Source organism: Cyrtonyx montezumae, unplaced genomic scaffold (genome assembly GCF_038088225.1).
Source record: "Cyrtonyx montezumae isolate F1298 unplaced genomic scaffold, pur_monq_1.0 scaffold_1, whole genome shotgun sequence".
NCBI classification, from domain to species: Eukaryota; Metazoa; Chordata; class Aves; order Galliformes; family Odontophoridae; genus Cyrtonyx; species Cyrtonyx montezumae.
Window position 1 is genome coordinate 14480769 of NW_027071825.1, and position 19617 is coordinate 14500385.

Below are 19617 nucleotides of genomic sequence, written 5' to 3' on the forward strand. Positions count from 1 at the left end.
CGCGGCCTGTCAGCGGTTCCGCCGCACGCAAGCCATTGGTCGGCGCGGGCGGTAACGTGACGGCGGGGCGGGGCCGGAGCCGAGAAGTGCCGGTTGGAGCCGGTGCCTCGCGCCGCGCTGCGGGCTGCTGCGTGGACGGGGCGCGCTGCCGCGCGGCGGTGCGGGACGCAGGAAGGGGGCGGCCGGAGGCGGTGCGGGCAGGTAAGCGGGGACGGCCGGCTCCGGCGGAGCTGCGTCTTCGCCGGCCGGGAAGAGCGGGACGGAGCGGAGCCACGCGGGGCGTCGCGCAGCCCCGAGGGAGAGCGCGCTGTTCGCCTACCGCGGGGACGGCGCCCGCGAAGTGTCCGGCGCCGCCCGTGAGGCTGCCGCCCTTCCTGGGCTGCGCGCTGCGGCCGCGCTCACCTGCCCGCCCCGCGGGCCGCTGGGATGGGTGCGGACCGGCCCCAGGGGTCGGGGCGCCGGCCCGTGCCTGCCCCGGGTGGGGTCGGGCGGAGAGCGCCGCTCCGCTTTGCGTAACGGCGGCTGCACGTGTCCTCGGGTGACCGCCGAGCGCGGGTCGCCCGCTGCTTTTTCGCCCAGGTGCGGCGCCACCTGCTCCCGCGGGGCTGCTGCCTGTCCTCGGGCGGCTCAGAGCTGAGGCCTGGCCGTGCGGGGCCTCCTGCACCCTGCCCCGGGCTGCCTGATCCCTTCTCGTCTGCCCGGTGCTTCCATTCCCCAGCAGCGCGCTCCTCCCGTGTTCTTGCGCCGTGGCTTTTGCTTACCCTTGGACCGGGTGGGTTTGGCGGTGCGTGGCTGACTTTGTGATGGTCTGCTCTGTGGTGGAGCTGAGGCAGCTCTCTGGCTCCAATTAGGACTTTGTGGTGAGTGCTGCAGTCAGCCACTTTAGTAGGGGCTAGGGAAGTATTGAAGCTGGCTTTCCTGAAGCCCGTCTTTATACGGAGGTTGTCGTTAATGATGCTGGTTAGGTAACTAACTGCATTTGGAGTAATGCCTAATGTGGGCACTTAAAGCACTTTTGAGGTAATGCTAGAACAAGGTGAGAGCTTTATGGTCATTTGTGATTTTTAATTGTAAATGCTTTAAGTTCTGCTGGCTCTCAGCTTTCCTCATCAGCTTGATGGAGCAGTAAGATGGGGCACTGGCTGCTTTGCCCGAGTTCTCTCTTTTGTACCTTCACAGCAGTGAGGGCATTTGGTCACGAAGGTATTGCTGTAAGTCCTTAAACTTCGAAGGAGGTGCTCCAAAGGCTTGCAGTCCTATAGGTTATTGCTCATAAAATGTGCTATGTTGTTTATGTATGTGGTGTGTGCTTCTTTCACCCTGTGCCACTGAGCTGGCAGGAGAATGGTGGAGTTCCCCTGTGCAGAGCTCTCACTCTGTAGGTGCAGTGCTAACCAGTGCAAGAGATGTGGCAGGAGGGCAGGAAGACACGGGCTGCGTAGAGCCAGCAGCCAGGATTGGGTACTGCTTCTCTGAAGTGTACTGAAATGTTTTGTTGTAAATCTGAGTTTTAGCATGTATTTTACACAGTACAAAAAAGTGTTTTGCATAGTAACCTAGTTTCAGTTTCAGTAGGATTTGTGTAATTCATAGGAATTTGCATTTTTGTTCCCTTGCAATCCTGAGAAATGAGAGTTGCTGGTCTGATTTTGCTTTTATTTTTCTATTTTTTAAGAAAGATGGGATACTCATAAGGAAGAAAAAGAAAATTGTTTTTTGTTTCTCTCCAGTTACTAATACAGCTGCTCTCTGAAGTTGTTGAAAATGCATTGGGTAGATTTTAGACAGGGAGCAGTAGTGCTGAAGAAACATCCGTCAGTAATTCAGCGTTTTGAAATGAGCTTTGTAGAGCAGTGTATCACTGCCGAAGTATTTTTGTAGTGGATTTCATGAATGAAGGGGAGGGAGGAAAGAAGGAAGCCTCGCGTTCCTGCAGAGGTAGTGAAGGAAGCTGTGGCTCCAGTAATACTACTACAGTGTACAATACCTACTGCTAAAGCCATAAAGCTTCAGTCAGCTAGGATTAGAAATGGGTATTTAATGTGCCTAAGGGGATACAGCTTGCTTTATACTGGTCTCTGTTGGCTGTTTTATGCCATTATCTGTATCCTCTGTACTAACCTGTTGGCCTCTATTTGTTGTTCTGTAGGCATCCTTGTAGCAGCTGTTCAGCTCTTGTCTTGCTAATAGTGTTACTCTGCCAGTTGCTCTTGGAGTTCTTTTTTAAGAAGTTAAAGACAACTTGTCTGTATAACCAGAGTAGCAGTGTAGAAGGGCAGTGAGTATAAAGTGGAATTGATATTTGAGTGTTTAAAATTGCTGTAATGTTAATGTTTAAGTGGAATGGATTATATTTTACTTTCGGAACAGATGCGTTTTTCTTAATTTGCTAATTAATGAATAATTTGTTTGACTCTTCTTTACTGGTGATGAGTTACAGTATGCCCTGTCTAATAGAGGCTTGGGTTGTATATGGGGTGAATGCAGAGCCACGTATCACAAGCTTGTAACTGTGCTCTGTGGTAGATGTTACAAGCAGCTGAGAGGCTGTGGCCTTCATTTTGTTCTCCCTGCCATCCCCATGTGGGTGGTGAATCTCATTAATGTCAGAAAGCTTGTTGTGAATCACATGATCTGAAGTTACTGATAACTAAATAACACACTTGTATGCACTGTATTGTGTATGTGTTCCAGTAGCAGTCTTGGTATGCAAACTTTGATTTATTGTTTTTTTATTCTCCCCAAAGGTTGTTAGTGTGCTGTAAGCTGGATTCAGGTTCTAACTAGTTAAAATTAAATTGCAATTCAATACTGAACTAAAGTTTCAGAATACATATCAATAGTTTTCTGCCTTAGTTAAAACTTACTAGTCTGAGAAGATGGATTTCTGGTGGGGGTAGCTCACTGAAAAGAAGGTACATAGCACAGCTCTCAACAAAGCTACTGCAAATGTGGCTGGGGAATAATACAGGCATGTTCTCTTCCAGTGTACACTAGAGAAGGTTCTGGGGTTTTCAACAGTCAGAAGAGGATTGTGGGAAAGAACTCAATATGCAGTGTCTTCCATTTAACTTACTTGTGCCATTTGGTTTCAAAATATCATGTTCTCACACCTGAATTTAGTTATGCAAGTGCACACTCATGAGCAGTACTCAACTGCTCTGTATGTTCTATTACAGTGTACTGGAATGCAGTTTTTCCGTATGTAAATTGAGGATCTGTATGGATTTTGCTCATTGTAAGAAACTGAAGAAGTTGAAAATGCCGTTGAGAAATCTAGTGGCACCAATAAAGAGTATGGTAATAAAGCAGTCTGTTTTTGTTGCTTCTGTTAGTAAGCTTAGGACATTGCTTTGGGTTGTCGTGTTATAAACACTATTTACTTGTTTGGGAAATAGTTGTCTGAATTGTGGTTTTAGTTTCATATGCAAGCTAAGCTTCAGTTTTGTGGCATAACAGCCACAAAGCTATGGCCCTGTAGTTCATTCAGGCTTAATGAGTGACATCGATTTTTAAAGCTCTTATTCAAGAACCCAGGAAATGTAACCCTTGATTTCCCAGACCTTACTGTCCTAGTTTTCTGGGAAAAATGATGTTGTTCTGTGAGTAGTTCAGGTTTTTTGATACTTATCCAAAAGTGTTATGTTAGGTGAAGTTCTTGCAAATGTTGATGTCTACTGAGCTGGAATTTGAGGAGTACGAATTTGGACTTGAATGCTAATGTATCTTTCCTTTCACTTTTAACTCATAACAAATGAAAGTGTAAAGTGATTATTACTTTGTCAATGCCTTTGCATTGATAAATACATTAATAAAAATTATTTAAGCAATGTTAATTATGGTTAAATATCAACTTGGCAATGGCACTGACAGCTGTCAAGAGAGCACCAAAACTTTGCTTATTGGCATATCCTGTCTCACATCAAGCACTATACTGAACTGAAGTGGTTGAGCATTGCCTGCTTTGCTTGGAGTTATTTGGTTTCTTACTGTTTGGGGGCTGGAAGTTTTCCTTTTACTTCAGAGCTCCTATTAACTCAAGTGATGGTGAAGCTTTGACTTGAAGTTATTGCATTTTGCTCCATACTGAAAAGTGCTTTTTGTTCTTGTAGTAAAGCTGTTTGGAAGAAAAAGAACTTGCCACTTTTTAGGTCTTTTCAGATAATTTGCTCATAAATTGGTTTTGGAGCATGGAGGACTGCACAGCACAGTTAGGTTTGTTTGATGGGAAGTATAAAGAGTAAATTTAAGTACTAAGCTAACTTTGTGTTTATTCAGTTATCAAAGCAGGATTACTGCTGGTTTACTGTAGCATTAAATTCTGATCACTTGTACTTTGTTCTGAAACAGCGTTGTTCTAGAAGATGCTTCTGGTAGATAAGGTTAGTGCTGCTTTTAACTCTCATGACTGCATGTGGAGTGTGTTTTCAGAAAATGTAATATTGCATAGTACATGTGATGTGGAAATAAGCCATTCAATTCTTTAATTTTATTAAAAGAAAAATGTAGCTGGGTGCTTTGCTTGATTTGTAAGTACATAACAAAGTGATAGAAACAGACGATAGGAGGTAGGCATGACTGTGCACAGCATGCTTCCTGCTGGAGGGTTAATAAGGCCTATTCCACTTCAGGGGAATCAAAATTATGTTCTATTATTGCTGGAATCAATACAAAATGATTTTTGAGACCAGGCAAAGATGATAACAAAGATATGTTTGACCCTACTGGGAGTAGTAATAGCATGTGTGCCTCCAGCTTTGTCAGAACCGAACAGAACCTATTGTACTGTCCAGAATCACCAGTTTATCTTCTAGTGCACCACATTTAAATATTTCATAAAGAATGTGAGAAATAGTGCTATGATTTTACAGTTGAAAAATTTGAGTCAAAGAAATAAAATGCTGAGTAGCTCTATGCAAGTCAAATCAGAGGTAAGCAACCCTATTAAAAGGGCTATGTATGGTTACTGTATGAGAAAGCTGCTTGTGATCTAAGAAAATAATGTAGATATTCAGAACCTCCATTCTAAATATGTTGAATTTCAGTACTCTTCTTTTAGCAAAACTGGCAAGATTTCCTACCATATACAGGATGTTGCCCACCTCTGTCTTGGTCTCAGCTCAATGCTTCTGAAGTCCTTAAAGGCCCCTTATCTAAAACTATCAAATCAGGATATGGACACAGTCTAGTTAGTGCATCAGTACCTGTGGTGTTATATTGCAGTGCTGCCTTGCTATAGCAGTGTGATATACTTGAGGACTGTAAAACTGACCCTGTGCTTAACTGGCTTCTTGAGTAGAATTTGTAGTGCATTCTGTTCTGGTGGAACAGCAGTGCTGCTCATGCTAGTTGGACAATTCGGAGCTAGTTCCTTGTGGGACCAGTGAAACACTTTTTGTCCAGACAGTGGTGGATGTGCTGTCCTTAGAGACACTCAGGATCAGGGTGGACTGGTCTCTGCACAACCTGATTGAACTGTAGGTGTCCCTCTTTGTAGAAAGGGAGTTAGACTATAGGTGATCTTTATAGGTCCCTTCCAACTCAAATGAATCTGTGATAATATTTTCCTTATTCCAGACTGGTTCCAGTGAGGTTACAGGAATCATCTTGGATACTTCTAGGACCTCTGACCATTTATGATTTTATCATGGATCAGTTTATTGGAAAGTATACTGAAAATAGAAGAGCATCTATGTGCAATTCCCTGCCTTTTCCCAGAGAGAGGGTGGTCATTATTTAAATGGCTGTAACTGTTTTATGCAGCTGGACTCTCTTGTTCTTCTGCTGCTCCCAAAGACTGAAGATGATAACCTATACAATAATTAAAAATTTTCTGGTAGAGGAACCTTGTATTTAATTAATGAGTTTTCTCTAGTGTTTTCTTAGTGTTCTTTGCATTATGATGTCCTGAATGTAGCAGCACAATCAATGGACATGAGAATCTGTCTGACTTCTGGAAACTAAGGATAAAATTTAGTTTTCTATTATAGTGCTTATCTTGGTATGCAGAATTAAGTAGATACTCATGAGACTTCCTTTAGAGTGCTGGAGGGATAGTGCTGATACCATTGTTTTATGGTTATGTATTCATATTTCTCAGCATGAAGAAGACCCAAGAATGTGGTTATGAGAATAAAAAGGCACTAAAAGTGAGGTTGGAAATCTAATTTAATGTAGCTGGAAGATGTCTGACTCAGTACTGGTCATGTTGGTACTGAGATGAAAGATTTAGTGTGCTGTTGAGTAAGATGCTTTTTGAGAAAGTTATAAAATGTACAGCATGCCACAGATATCAGTCTCAGTCTAGACATGTTAGAATTGCTTTTGGTATGATCACCTAGGATGAAGAGCCAAGGAGACTTTTCATGCTTACTACTTCAAACTTGCCCAGAGATTTATTTGGAACCTGGAATTAAGGACTATTGCTAATTTTGGCACAGTTTGTTTTCAACGTTGTTCTTGTTGATTTCTGAACTTCAGTAGAATATCAGAGAACAGCAAAGGAGGGCTATTCTTAACTCCTTTTAGGTATAGAGTATAGTCTGTGCTAATTGCCTTACATATTCCATGGCATGTACAGGCAGATGTTTGACAGCATGACACACCTGCAGTCATCTCTGGAGAGAGTTGTCTTCCTGCACTGCTTTAGATAAGTGTTAGCTGAGCACAGATGGACTGTCTGTCCTGAGATGGCAGATGTTATTTCCTGTACTGTTCTATTCTTTCCTCTCTGCCCCTGGTTTTCTCACTTTATTTTCTATACTAGAAAGCCAGATTTCTTTAGTTTACTTGCTTAGACTCTGTGAAGGATCATTTAGATTATTTTTCGTCAGAGCCAGCACTAGGAAACAGTGTAGATAACCTTACATCCCACTAGAAGCTGGAAACTCCAAGTTATGTAGCATCAGATGATATTACCTCAGTTAAATCATTCCAGCTGTTATAGAATTTTCTTACAGGAAAATATCTATGCAGAATTTCCATGGTTGAACAGGAAGGATGTTCACAGGGGAACAACTTGCTGCGGCTCTTGGTAAAGGCAAGGATGTGCAGGGAGTGTAGTTGCCAGTACCAAGTGGGAGCTGCCTGTGGAAACTGCTACTGTGAGCTGGCTAAGCTTACCTCGTGGCCAAGAGATCAGCATGGCACTGGCTGAAGGGCACTCTGGGTGTTGAGCATAGTGTGTCTGGGCCTGTTCATAAGCCTGAGTGGATCCAAAGCTTCTTGGTGTGCAATGATCCAATGGTCTGGCAGTCTGCAGAGCTAAGCTTGTTCTACTTCCTTAAAAAAAAAAAAGCCTTATGGAAATCTTTCCAGTTATTTTTCTTGCTTGAATGGGTTTTGTCGTGTTTCATTAGAAATTACTAAGCAAAATCTTTATGCTAGAGCTTTAAGTTCCTGATTGTTTTAAACTGACTTCTATGTGAAGTTTTGGCGCACTACTTAAAATTCCCTTTTATTGGAAGGCACATGAAGTATATAAATGTTTGAAGAAATGGAAATTAATGGAATTTAAAAAAATCCAAAACTTAATGGAGAAAAGTGCTGGGGTTTTCCCTGAGAAATATGCATTAAATGTAATGGTAACTTAAGATGTTAAGGAGAAAAATGTGAATTTACCTTTTGGGTTCTTTATGCAACCAATATAACAAAGCACTGCTTCATTTGTATTTATGGCAGTCAATATTTTATATGCTAGTAAGCTTAGTAAAAGCTTAGTAAAATATGCAAATTAATATATTTGTAATTTAAAAGAATTAAAAGGCTGTGGACATGAGCAGGAAATAGATTCATAGTCTAGCAAAGTGACTGCATACAGCTCGTTGGAAAGTTTACATTAATGCCTCCTTATATAAAAAGGAGGCCTCAATGCTACAGTACTTATCTGTGTAGTGGAAATCCTTTCTCTGCCATATTTGTATCCCTGCCTGATATAAAATTAATGTATGCTTTTTAAAAATACATTTGAGTTTGCAAGTAGTGCTGGTCCATTAAATCTGTACAAGCTTGCTCATTACTAGAAAAGCACATCTGAATTGATTCAGGTTTGGTAGGGTCCTTGGAAAACACCATGACTGGTAGTAAAACATCACCATGAACCATCATCTGCCCAGGATGCAGAAAGCTTGCTTTCAAAAAGATCAGTTGTCTGTTTTGCAGGTCATTGCATCAATGCAAAGCTGGTGTACTTCTTTCTCATTGTACTTTAGTTTTCCTGCTGTCAGGTGGCTTGGCTGTTCAGTTTTCAAATACTGCCTCAAAACATAGCTCTTTACTTACATGATAGTTTTTTCTTAGTTTTGTTTTGCAGTGATTTTTGTGTAGGTTGGTTCTCTCATTGACTATTGATGAGCTTGGACTGAAGCTGGGTAGTTGTATTTCTAGTTTTAGCTTGTATGCCTAGATGTTTCTCATTAGTTGAGGCCTTCCTAGGAGCTTAGGTTATGACCTGTTTTAGCTAGGAGGCAGTCCGCTGTATCTTGAGCTTGTCTTGATGGCTGGGAAAGTGCAATTATAAAAGCTGAAACGTGCACATCTGAATCTGGGTTTTTATTTAAAATTTTTCTCCAACCTAGACTACTATGAAATTGGAAGTGCAGTTTTTTTCAAATATCCTGTAGCTTTGTGATACTTTTAGAAAAGTTTAACCCTCAGAGTATTTAACTTGCTTTCCTATCATCCATCCTCGAGAGTTAAACTCCAGTAATTTGAAGCACTTAAGCAGAGCTCAGATGTGGCTCGTTGTTGTGTGGCATATGGGTCTGTAATTTGAATTATCTTTGCAACCACAGTGCTTGAAGGTGAACAAGCCTGGCAAGTGTTTGACCAGTGACATATTTTAATACCACAGACTAATTCTTTACTGGTGTTGTTTATGGAGAACTGATTTAATCTTTGGTTATTGGTGGCATTTAAGGAGAAGTTAACATGTAGCTTGAGGAAGATAATTGAGGAGTGCTGCAGTATAGCTTGGAAATGGACAGTGTGATGTACCTAGTCCTGCTTAGATTTCAATAATAAGTCTTTTGCTTTTAAAACAAATTAAATTAGAATAAAGCTTGCTTCTAAATTAGATTAGACTGTGAGATAAATATCTTGCTTGTATTAAGTGTACCAGAGGAAGGAAATATTTGGAATCAAGACTGATTCTGAGTTCAAGTGAAGCTGTCTTCAGGATGATTTTTTTTCCCAGCTGCTTGAGGACCTTCTATGTTGAACCTAGGAATGTTCAGTCTTCTGGGTAGTTTGGAGAGCTATTAACAGTATCCTTGCCAAGTTGTATGCTAATCTAGTTCCTTCAGCTTGCTACAAAAATGTTAGTGGTAGTGCTGGATAGGAGTTGCTGAATTCTGTGAAACTTTTATAACAGCTCATGTGCTGTGCAGTTACCTGAAGTAGTAGCAGAGGAGGAGGGTAATTCACATGAAGGAAAAAAATGGGAGCATAGCTTAATATACTAAATTTTACACTAAAACTGTGGTTGCATTTTTTTCCAGAAATGAGTGGGCCGAAGAGCCTTATGTAAGCAGCCTTCTTCAGAGAGAAAGGACAGCTTCTCAAGCAGCATAAAACTGTTCTGCTTAGGTTTAATGGTACTGTCCTGATCATGGGAGTGTTTAGGAACTAGTTAATCCGTACACGGATGGCTGAGATTGCCTATGGTTGTAGTTAAGGATCTTTCAGTCAATGATCTTAGGTATTTAATGGTTTGAAAGGTTGATATGGAAAACATATCACTGTTGTTATAGTAGACTTTGAACATCCTGTGCTTCTAGAATAGTTTTCGAGGAGTGTCTTCAGGCTTATTTTGAATACAGAAGGATAATCACTTATACAATTTTAATCATCACTTGTGACCTCTTCAGAAGGAACTGGAAAGAAGCTTTCTCTAATCTTGTCTGTGCGTTGTTTTGTGTTCAGTGGAATACCCTTATTAAACTACAATCCCCATCTAACAGATCCTAAAGCTAAGTTTTCTTCTGCACACAGGGATGTCTAGATGTTCTAGAAGGCCATATATCAAATATAGTGTTTGAGTTGAGATCCCTTGTCAATAGAAGGCTGACACTGAAAGAAGCTGTCTGAATCTTCAAGGAATCTAAAATCTTAGTGGTCTCGTTCTTCATGAAGTCAGGACTGTTCCAGTACTCTTCCAGGCTTTTTGTTGGTTAGGGTCACTTGAAGAAGGAGATGGTAGCATGCTAATAGAAGGCAAATATTTAACCAAATGATACGTTTTAGGTGATGGGTATGGATTGTTAGGGTTTGTTTTGATTTTTTTTCCTTTGAGAATATTCATGGGGATTTATTCATCTATTCTTGGATCACTGGGTTACCTGTTGAAGTATGCTTTAGTTGTATTAATCTATTTTTATTTACTCAGTGTCAGAAACAACAGTCAAATACTTAGGGCTACACTAGTTTTGTACATTTATTAAAAATAAAATCTCCTGTCAGATATTAGCTTTTGTAGCCCATTTTTGTTTAGAGAGGAGAAAACTTGCCCCTAACTGATTGTCTAAAATTATGTAAGCACTAACCCAATGGCAGAGTAATAAAATGTTAAAAAACCTTTTTTGGAGGAGGAGTTTCTGGTAGTAATAGGCATTCTTCAAAATAATAGCCTCATATTCCTACTCTAAATTTTTTCTCTTTATTGAATTTGCAAAAATTAAGTAATTAAAAATTGCCTAGATATTAGTGAATGTGATTGGTTTGTTTTTACAGCCTGAGGCATGGTTTTAGTCTGGGTTAACTCCTGAAGTTATCACTTTGCCTGGGGCTACTTTTCTACATCCCATCCTCTGAGAAAGAGTGCCAATTGAATTTGGCTACTTTGAAAAGCTTTTATGGCTTTGATATGGGCTGAAAGCTGCTGGAGATGAGAATCATCAAACCCATTACACTTCAACGTTATTCCATTTGTTTAGTCACTCTCGGTGTACAGATGGGATCTGAAAGAAAACTGTCTTGAGCAAGATTATCCTTAGTAATACACACTTGTGTTACACTTGTGTGCATCCTCCATATTTCTCCATTAGGAAAGCTTTTTGTATACCTGTTTTTATATACCGGTAGTTGTGCATGAGCTTCATCAGGAAGTTTTAAAAAGTAGTCATTAAGAAGACCAGAGTTCAAGTATCTAAACACTTAATATGGAGATGCTCACTTCCTGCTAGGAAATGTTTCAAAACCACAGTGAGAACATAGCCTCCTTTCTAGGATATGCCATAGGGACTTGCAAGTGTGTATTTGGAGGCAGGGAGGTGACAAAGCATTTTACAGAAACAGACCTTAAATTGCAAGGGGCAGTCTCAAATTCAGATCTCAGTCTACTTACACACAAACTATTTTAGTACATTATGGCATTTATTGAAGAACATTTTTGGGGTTATGCTTATACTCTAGTACATTAAGTTTAATTTTCTGTTTTTCTAAATGTAACTTCAAAAGAATAGCAAACCAAAAATGTTAACCAGTGTTAATGGTAGTAGTATAACTTAATTCAGGGTATGATAAAACAGTTATATAAATAATATTAAACGAAGGTCTGCCTTTTTCCCTAAAATGAGTTTGTTACATAGTTTATATCAAATAACATACATGCATTAAATTGTATTATTTGTTACTTTCTTCAGTAGGTGCTTAATTGTAAAAGCAATTTCTTAAAATGTAATCTGCCCAGCCCCCTGATAAGGTCCACGTGTTCTCCAGGAAATGAAGTACATCCATTCTCATGGAAACTTGACTTTTCACACTGTTTTAAATTCTCATCTAATTCTGTGTTCTTGACTTTTCCAGATGTTTTCTTTATGATATTAAAAAACCCTAAAGATGTACAGATGTGTTTTTGCAAGTTGAGCTGGTGTGAATGAAGAAACTGTTTCAGCTGTGGTTAGAAGGAATCTCAGCATTAGGGTTAGTAACTATGTAAATACAAAAACACTTCAGCTGTAGTGGCTTTTAACACTTAAGCAGCAGTGACAAGAAGTGTTACTTCGTTTCTGCTTCAGGAGAAATAACTCAGTGATTTTAGGGAGATGGTATCTTAAATTATTATAACTAGAGATTTTACTTATTGAATGTTAGTTCTTTAAAATGGTGCTATAGAAAGTTCTGAAGTGTTGTTGTAATACTCAGTTACTGGGATCCGAATGTTTCATAATCTGATAATACCTTGTTTTTCTCCAGGGGCATATTATTACCATCCTACCCTTCTTCAGCTGCTTTCTCTAGAGTGGGCCTGGTAAGTTTGTTTGTTCGTTTGTTTTTTTTAGTAGTCTTGTTAAAACTAGGAGGGTTCATTTGTTTTTGGCCACTCCTTTATCTTCAGATGTGAGTGCAGGATAAGAATGTGGTTTTGCCGTAGACCTGCTATTTGTGTTATTATAGCCACTAGTCAGTTTTGTTATTTGGAATTGAGTTTCTTTTGGAGTGCATTAAGAAAAACACAGTGCATCACCATTCCTTGTTAAGTGGTACAGATAACAGATTTGTAGTAAATTTGCCTCTAAACTGGCAGTACCTGTGGTATTGTGATGGGCACTGGACGATAGTTTGATTAGTTAGTTTCAGAAAGTAAAGGCCTCTGTTTTTGAGAAACCTACAATTTTTCCAAACCTTGGCATATCAAAAATGATTGAACTTTATTCCTTGAAGTCTTGCATGGCTTTTTAGTTTTCTTGTAGTTATTTATTTAATGGCTTCACCTAAATGAAGTATACTCAATGCTTTTCCATCCAGAATGAAGACAAATGTAAAGATGGCATGTCCAAGGAATTTTAAAAGATGTAGACCTCCTGACTGAGAGGTGATGTGTATTTTATTACTTTTAATCAAGTAAGTATGAATCAAGCCTATGTGCTAGGGCCTAAATGTGCCTGTTTTATATATATAAGCATACACGCTCTTATACATGGATATATGACAGTAATGGACAATTTGTGCTAGGAAGCTACACTTTCATCAGTATAATTAACTGTTTTGGTGGAAGTCTGGGAGTTATATATGAAAGATGTGTAATGTAAAACTGCTGTGTTGAGGTGTTTTAATTCCTTATTCTTTTACTAATTGGGTGAAATAATTTAATCCAGTATAAAATTCTAAATTACAGGAGTAGTTGTTGCCATATTGCTTTGATTTTTATTTTTTTATTTTTTATAAGAGAAATAATTTAATCAGAAGGATTGCTAGTAATATGTCAGGTACTACTTCAACTCTTACCTGCTTATTTCTTTTACTTGACCAGTACCCAAATGTGATCAAAACACCTTAATTTCTTTTTATTTTTTATTTTTTATTTTTTATTTTTTATTTTTTATTTTTTATTTTTTATTTTTTTTATTTTTTATTTTTTATTTTTTATTTTTTATTTTTTATTTTTTATTTTTTATTTTTTATTTTTTATTTTTTATTTTTTATTTTTTATTTTTTATTTTTTATTTTTTATTTTTTATTTTTTATTTTTTATTTTTTATTTTTTATTTTTTATTTTTTATTTTTTATTTTTTATTTTTTATTTTTTATTTTTTATTTTTTATTTTTTATTTTTTATTTATTTTTGCGTTTCAAGTAACTTTCCCTAGAAAATAAAATGAGATCCTGGATAGGGTTAAGTGGCAAGAGCTCTTAGATCCTTTTGCTATACTGTGGGTGCTAAACCAATGTTGTGTGTTACATGCACAAATCATGAAAACAGTCATAAGCTTCAAGTGTTTAATGGTGAGATGAATGGTTTTTAATAATTCTAAGGTTGTCTTTTCTTTTTTTCCTCTGCCAGCTGCTGTTCTCTCACAGGTGAAAGTCATGATCACGCTAACAGAACTCAAATACTTAGCGGATGCCCAGTCATCCTACCACATACTAAAACCATGGTGGGATGTATTCTGGTATTACCTCACCATGATAATGCTGCTAGTTGCTGTGCTTGCTGGGGCTCTCCAGCTTACTCAAACCAGAGTGTTGTGTTGTCTTCCTTGCAAGCTAGAATTTGACAATCATTGTGCTGTGCCTTGGGATTTAATTAAAACCAACCTTAACATGTCTGCTAGTTCTACAGCACAGATAATCATCCCACTTAAAATCCAGAATGATCTCCATCGGCAGCAGTATTCCTATATTGATGCAGTGTGTTATGAGAGACAGCTTCATTGGTTTGCCAAATTTTTTCCATACCTAGTGCTTCTGCATACCTTTATTTTTGCAGCTTGCAGTAATTTCTGGCTTTACTATCCTAGTACAAGTTCCAGGCTTGAGCACTTTGTAGCAATTCTTCAGAAGTGTTTTGATTCTCCATGGACAACACGTGCCCTCTCAGAAACAGTTGCTGAGCAGTCTGTGAGGAAGTTGCCAATAGCCAAATCAAAAGCAGTGATTTCATCACCTGGGAGCTCAGTAGATGTAGGTGCCAGCAGACAGTCTCTACCATATACACAGCCTGGCTTGGAAACAACTGGAAGAGAAAATTCAAGTGTTCTTGACAAAAAAGAAGGAGAACAAGCTAAAGCTATATTTGAAAAAGTGAAGAAATTCAGAGTGCACGTTGAAGAGAAGGATATCATATATAGAGTATATATGAAACAGATCATAGTCAAAGTCATTGTGTTTGTAATAATAATAATTTATGTTCCCTATTATTTATCCTTTATTAAACTTGAAATTGATTGCTTAGTAAATGTACAAGCCTTTACAGGCTATAAAAGGTACCAATGTGTTTATTCGCTAGCAGAAATTTTTAAAGTTTTAGCTTCATTTTATGTTGTTTTAGTGATCTTCTATGGCTTAACTTGTACATACAGTTTGTGGTGGATGTTGAGAAGCTCACTTAAGCAATATTCTTTTGAGAAGCTGAGAGAGAAAAGTAACTACAGTGATATACCGGATGTAAAGAATGACTTTGCATTTATTCTCCACTTGGCAGATCAGTATGATCCTCTTTATTCCCAGCGATTCTCAATATTCTTGTCTGATTTGAGTGAAAACAAACTGAAACAGATAAATCTAAACAATGAATGGTCAGTGGAAAAGCTGAAAAATAAGCTAGTGAGAAATTCCCAGGACAAGGTTGAACTTCACCTTTTCATGTTAAGTGGTCTTCCAGACAGCGTCTTTGAATTGACAGAAATAGAAGTCCTAAGCTTGGAACTTATTCCTGAAGCAAAAATTCCTTCAGCTGTGACCCAGCTTGTCAATCTCAAAGATCTCAACGTTTATCATTCATCAGTAACTATGGATTACCCAGCAGTGAGCTTTTTAGAGGAAAACCTGAAAACGTTGCGCCTGAAATCTAGCGAGATGGGGAGAATTCCATTTTGGGTATTTCATCTGAAAAATCTAAAAGAATTGTGCTTAACAGGATATTTCATGCTAGATCATCACAACTCCATTTACAATGAAAGCTTTCAGGGGCTGAAAAATCTGAGATCAATTCATTTAAAAAACAACCTTTCTCGCATACCTCAAGTGGTTACAGATCTGCCTTCTTTACAGCACTTATCTATCAACAACGAGGGGAATAAACTCATAGTGCTAAATAACTTGAAGAAACTTGTGCACTTGAGAACCTTGGAATTAATCTGCTGCGATCTAGAGCGCATTCCCCATTCCATTTTTACCCTGAACAACTTGCATGAGATTGACTTAAGAGAAAATAATCTCAGAACAGTGGAAGAAATCATTAGTTTTCAACATCTGAAGAACTTGTCTTGCTTAAAATTGTGGCACAACAGCATTTCATATGTCCCAGTGCAAATTGGTGCATTATCAAACCTGGAACAATTGTATCTAAACTACAACAATATTAAAGATGTTCCATTGCAGCTGTTTCTTTGCAAAAAGTTACAATATTTGGATCTTAGCTATAATAAGCTAACCTCCATCCCTGAGGAAATTGGATATCTGACCAATCTACAGTACTTGGCTTTGACTAAAAACCATGTAAGTAGAACTTTGAATTACTACTTAAACTTTAAAAAATTAAAAACGTTTTTATATTGACTGCACATTTCTTCTGTGTCATTTTCTGATTGGAAGTGCTTTTTTGGTGCTCGTGGTTAAAATAAATTTAGTAGAGATGAAAGAAGGTGGTACTTGTTTAATCACTAGAGCTTTATGGTGTCATCAAAGCTTGTTTAATACTAAGTACTACCCTGGTCTTGTGGTGGCTTAAGGGCTCTGGTCCATAAGCCAGGATAGTACATGCAGGGTAGATGCTAAAATGTACCTTCTGTTCCTTAGTTGTCTATGCTGTGTAGAATTTTGATGGAAATTAGCAGTGTTACATTTTTACACTGATTTGTCAAAGTGAAAGCTTGGCAAATCAACAGCTGGTTTTTGAGCAACACAGCTGTTTGGTTGGGAGGAGGGAAATAACTATGCCTGGTAACCTCATCAGCAGTGCTAAGCTGACTGGCTCATTATTATAGGGTCCAGGTTTGACTTAAGACTTCTCTTCAAGTTTAGAACTGTTTTCTCTGGTGAGATTGGTTTTTGACTTTAATGTCAATAACATGGATTGGGACTAATTAACACTCTGCTGTGTGGATAACTGCTTCTACAGGCTTCACAGTACTGGAGCTGCTAATGTCTCTCCACAGAATCTGCTTCATCTTCATTAAATGATTCTTAGGAGATAGCAGTCTGTTTATCCTGTCCTGCCACCTGCACGCATTTGTACACACTTGTGAGTGTGCATGCATGTATATGCTCTCCCCTGCTGTGCTTCTGCTTTGACTTCTGGTAGCTAAGCATCTTCATAACAAAGCAGGTATATGAAAACACTGAAGTGTTCTCAGGTACTTTCTCACCTAACGATAAAACATGAGTTATCCCTTTCTGTATCCTTCCATAAACAAAGAGCTTTCTTGCCCTAGAATAAAATTGGGAAACATGGGAATGTACAGCTACATGTGCTAACAACTTTAATGTATGTTATTTTTGTTCTTTTTTTTTTGCTTTCTAGATTGAAATGCTGCCTGATAAACTGTTTCAGTGCAAAAAGCTGCAATTTCTTCTTCTGGGAAATAACAGTCTGATGAATTTGTCCCCTTTTGTGGGCCAGCTACTGAATCTTGTTCACTTAGAGCTTATTGGAAACTATCTTGAATCACTTCCTGCTGAACTGGAAGAATGTCAGTTCCTAAAACGGAATAGTCTAATTGTAGAAGAAAGGTTGTTAAAAACACTTCCACCTTGTGTAAGAGATCGCTTGCAGACCAGCTCTGATAAGTGCTAAGATTGAATTGAAACTCTGCCTCATAGCATCCTATAAGCCTTCTTGCTTAATACTCTCTAAAGATCTGTATAGATGGAGAGAATAGCAGTTTACAGAGTAGTCTTAAATGCATTGAACAGAGTTGATTGTATTGGGAAAGAAAAACATACTTAAACAAAGTACAGCCTTGTCAGGTAATTGTGTTTAGAAAATCTGAAATGTGAATTGCTGGTTGGGTTCTACTGGTTGAAATAATTTAAGCGCTTATGCTTTGGAATGGAAGAGTTGATTGCCTGGCTATCATGAGTCTGTATATACTTTCTTTCCTATGAGGAAATTTCTTCTGTTGGTAGTGATAATTTTAAACAGTTTCATCTCCTGCCGTATGAGGCCTAAGAACTGTCTGGAATTAGTTTTTAAATGTGAACTCTTCACTAACTTAGAATGTTAAATAAAAAATATAAACTTTTTGAGCAGTTCAGTCGCATGGGATATACTGAATCTTTTTCACAGTACCTTAATTTTTGAGGGTTTTTGACAAGTACTGAGTATTAATTCTATAATCGTGAAAGATGCCATTTAAGTCTTGCTATTAAAGCCAGTTGGACAATACCTGAAACCAGTTTCAGTATTTTGTCTTAAAGATAAGTACAAAATTACTGCCTAGAAATTTGGAAGAATCTGAGTAATCTAGTAAGTATGTGCATGTGTACTAGTCAAACTTTACAGTACTGATCATAAAGTTGGCAAACAGAGCACAAAATCATAAAGTTGTCTTCTGTATGTTGTGAGCATCCCAAGTGTTAGTGTAATGTATATTGCTATTTAATATCTTTCAGTAGCCTTTCATTTACTGACTGCCTCGATGCTTCTCCGTGCCCAGTTATGATATTTTGGTGACTGGGGAGAGAATGAAAGAGGTTTGCATTAGGGACTGAAAGACACAGAACAAAATCAAGTCATGTAGTTCATAAGTACTTGAGAAGGAAAAATAAGAGTTATAAGCTTTGTTTCTTCTAGAGATGGAATAACTTCATAAATTACATTGATGGAATGAGTTCATTTGCCATCCTCAATACTTGCAACACTGGATGGAAATAAAATGGTTCCTGACTTTATTCATTCTTCTGCTGTGCACTGTTTTATTGTATTTGGAGACTTAACTCTGCAGACACTTATCATGTTCTCTAAAAAAAAAAAAGTTCTGCCTCTGATGGGGGAGTTGGGAAGGGGGAAGGAGCTTGCTTTCCAAAACCCTCAGACTATAGAAAACTTACTGTACTATATTGAAGTTCTTGAGAACATTACCTCATTGATTTTACCGTAACTGAGATTAACTGTGCTCTTAATTTCATTTTCATCAAGTGTGCTAACTATGCATTCTAGTTTGTAAATATGTATAATCACAGACAAGACAGTTTTAGTACTGGAGTGCTTCTAGTCATCTCTTCTTCCCATTTCAGTGTCACTTATGTGGAGAGTAAGGTTTATTTTGAAAATATCAAAAGCAAATCTGATCAACATGGAAGTAGGAGATGTCCCTACAGTAGCAGTGCAAGAGGTATGTCTTTATTCACTGCACTTTTGGTATTCCAAAGACTTCTGTAGTTAGAACACTTCTCAGGGAGCCAATGCATTGTAGCTTATGTTTTACATAGCTTACACTCAACATTTCTAGAACTGATCAGTTGTATTTGTGTGCAGATCAGTACAGCTGGAGTTGTTTTTCATAGCATCCATATATAGCTTTTTTAAACTCTTTACATCATTTTGAGCTGCATAGTAGTTCATAGGAATTGATGTGGTTCACAAACAGAGCCAGTTGTGCCAGTCATGGTAAAAATGATTAAATGCTGATGTGCACTCCAGTGGCTGGAATTTTGTTGATATTGCAATGGGTCCTTGTCAGTACTTTTTAACTTAACACTGGAGAATGCTTCATGCCAGAATTTAACATACAAGGCTTACAGCCTAGGAATTTTTTGAAAAAGATTAAGCAAGCGTTCTCTTTAAAGAAAGCTTTCTAATTTCAAGAAATCTATGTTAAATGTTAATAGTAGGTAAGTGTGTACATGACTTTGTCCAATGACTTCAACTTTTAGAAGTGAATCTGCCCCTTTATCAACAGAACTAACAAGTGAACAATGCTATCACTACGCATTTGTGCTCTTTCACTGACAGAACTAGCATAACTTTTGAAAGGTACTTCATTTCTAAGATGAATAACTCCCAGTCCTTCAAGGAACCGGTAAGAAGTGCATGAGTATGCAAGTGTTTTACAATTTAAGTTGCATTTTTTTGTTCGTGCTTATGTCTTTTTCAGTCAGCACCACCTCAAGAGGATTGGATTTTTTTTCCCCAGTATGTTTGAGTGTTTACAAAACACTCAGGGAAAGGCCAGAGAG

General features: G+C 38.3%; 1 protein-coding gene across 2 annotated transcripts; it reads left to right on the plus strand.

Moving 5' to 3' along the window:
• The first annotated feature begins 94 nt into the window (after positions 1-94).
• Positions 95-18330, plus strand: LRRC8B (leucine rich repeat containing 8 VRAC subunit B). 2 transcript variants are annotated; one of them, XM_065741380.1, is made up of 5 exons: positions 95-201; positions 12193-12247; positions 12745-12844; positions 13781-15936; positions 16961-18330. In XM_065741380.1, exons 4-5 carry the CDS (start codon positions 13807-13809, stop codon positions 17231-17233), a joined length of 2403 nt encoding a protein of 800 aa, XP_065597452.1. In that variant the 5' UTR covers positions 95-201; positions 12193-12247; positions 12745-12844; positions 13781-13806; the 3' UTR covers positions 17234-18330. The 2 variants fall into 2 exon arrangements, with proteins under 2 accessions (XP_065597452.1, XP_065597443.1); XM_065741371.1 differs by having other exon boundaries at positions 12745-12840.
• The last annotated feature ends 1287 nt before the right edge of the window (positions 18331-19617 follow it).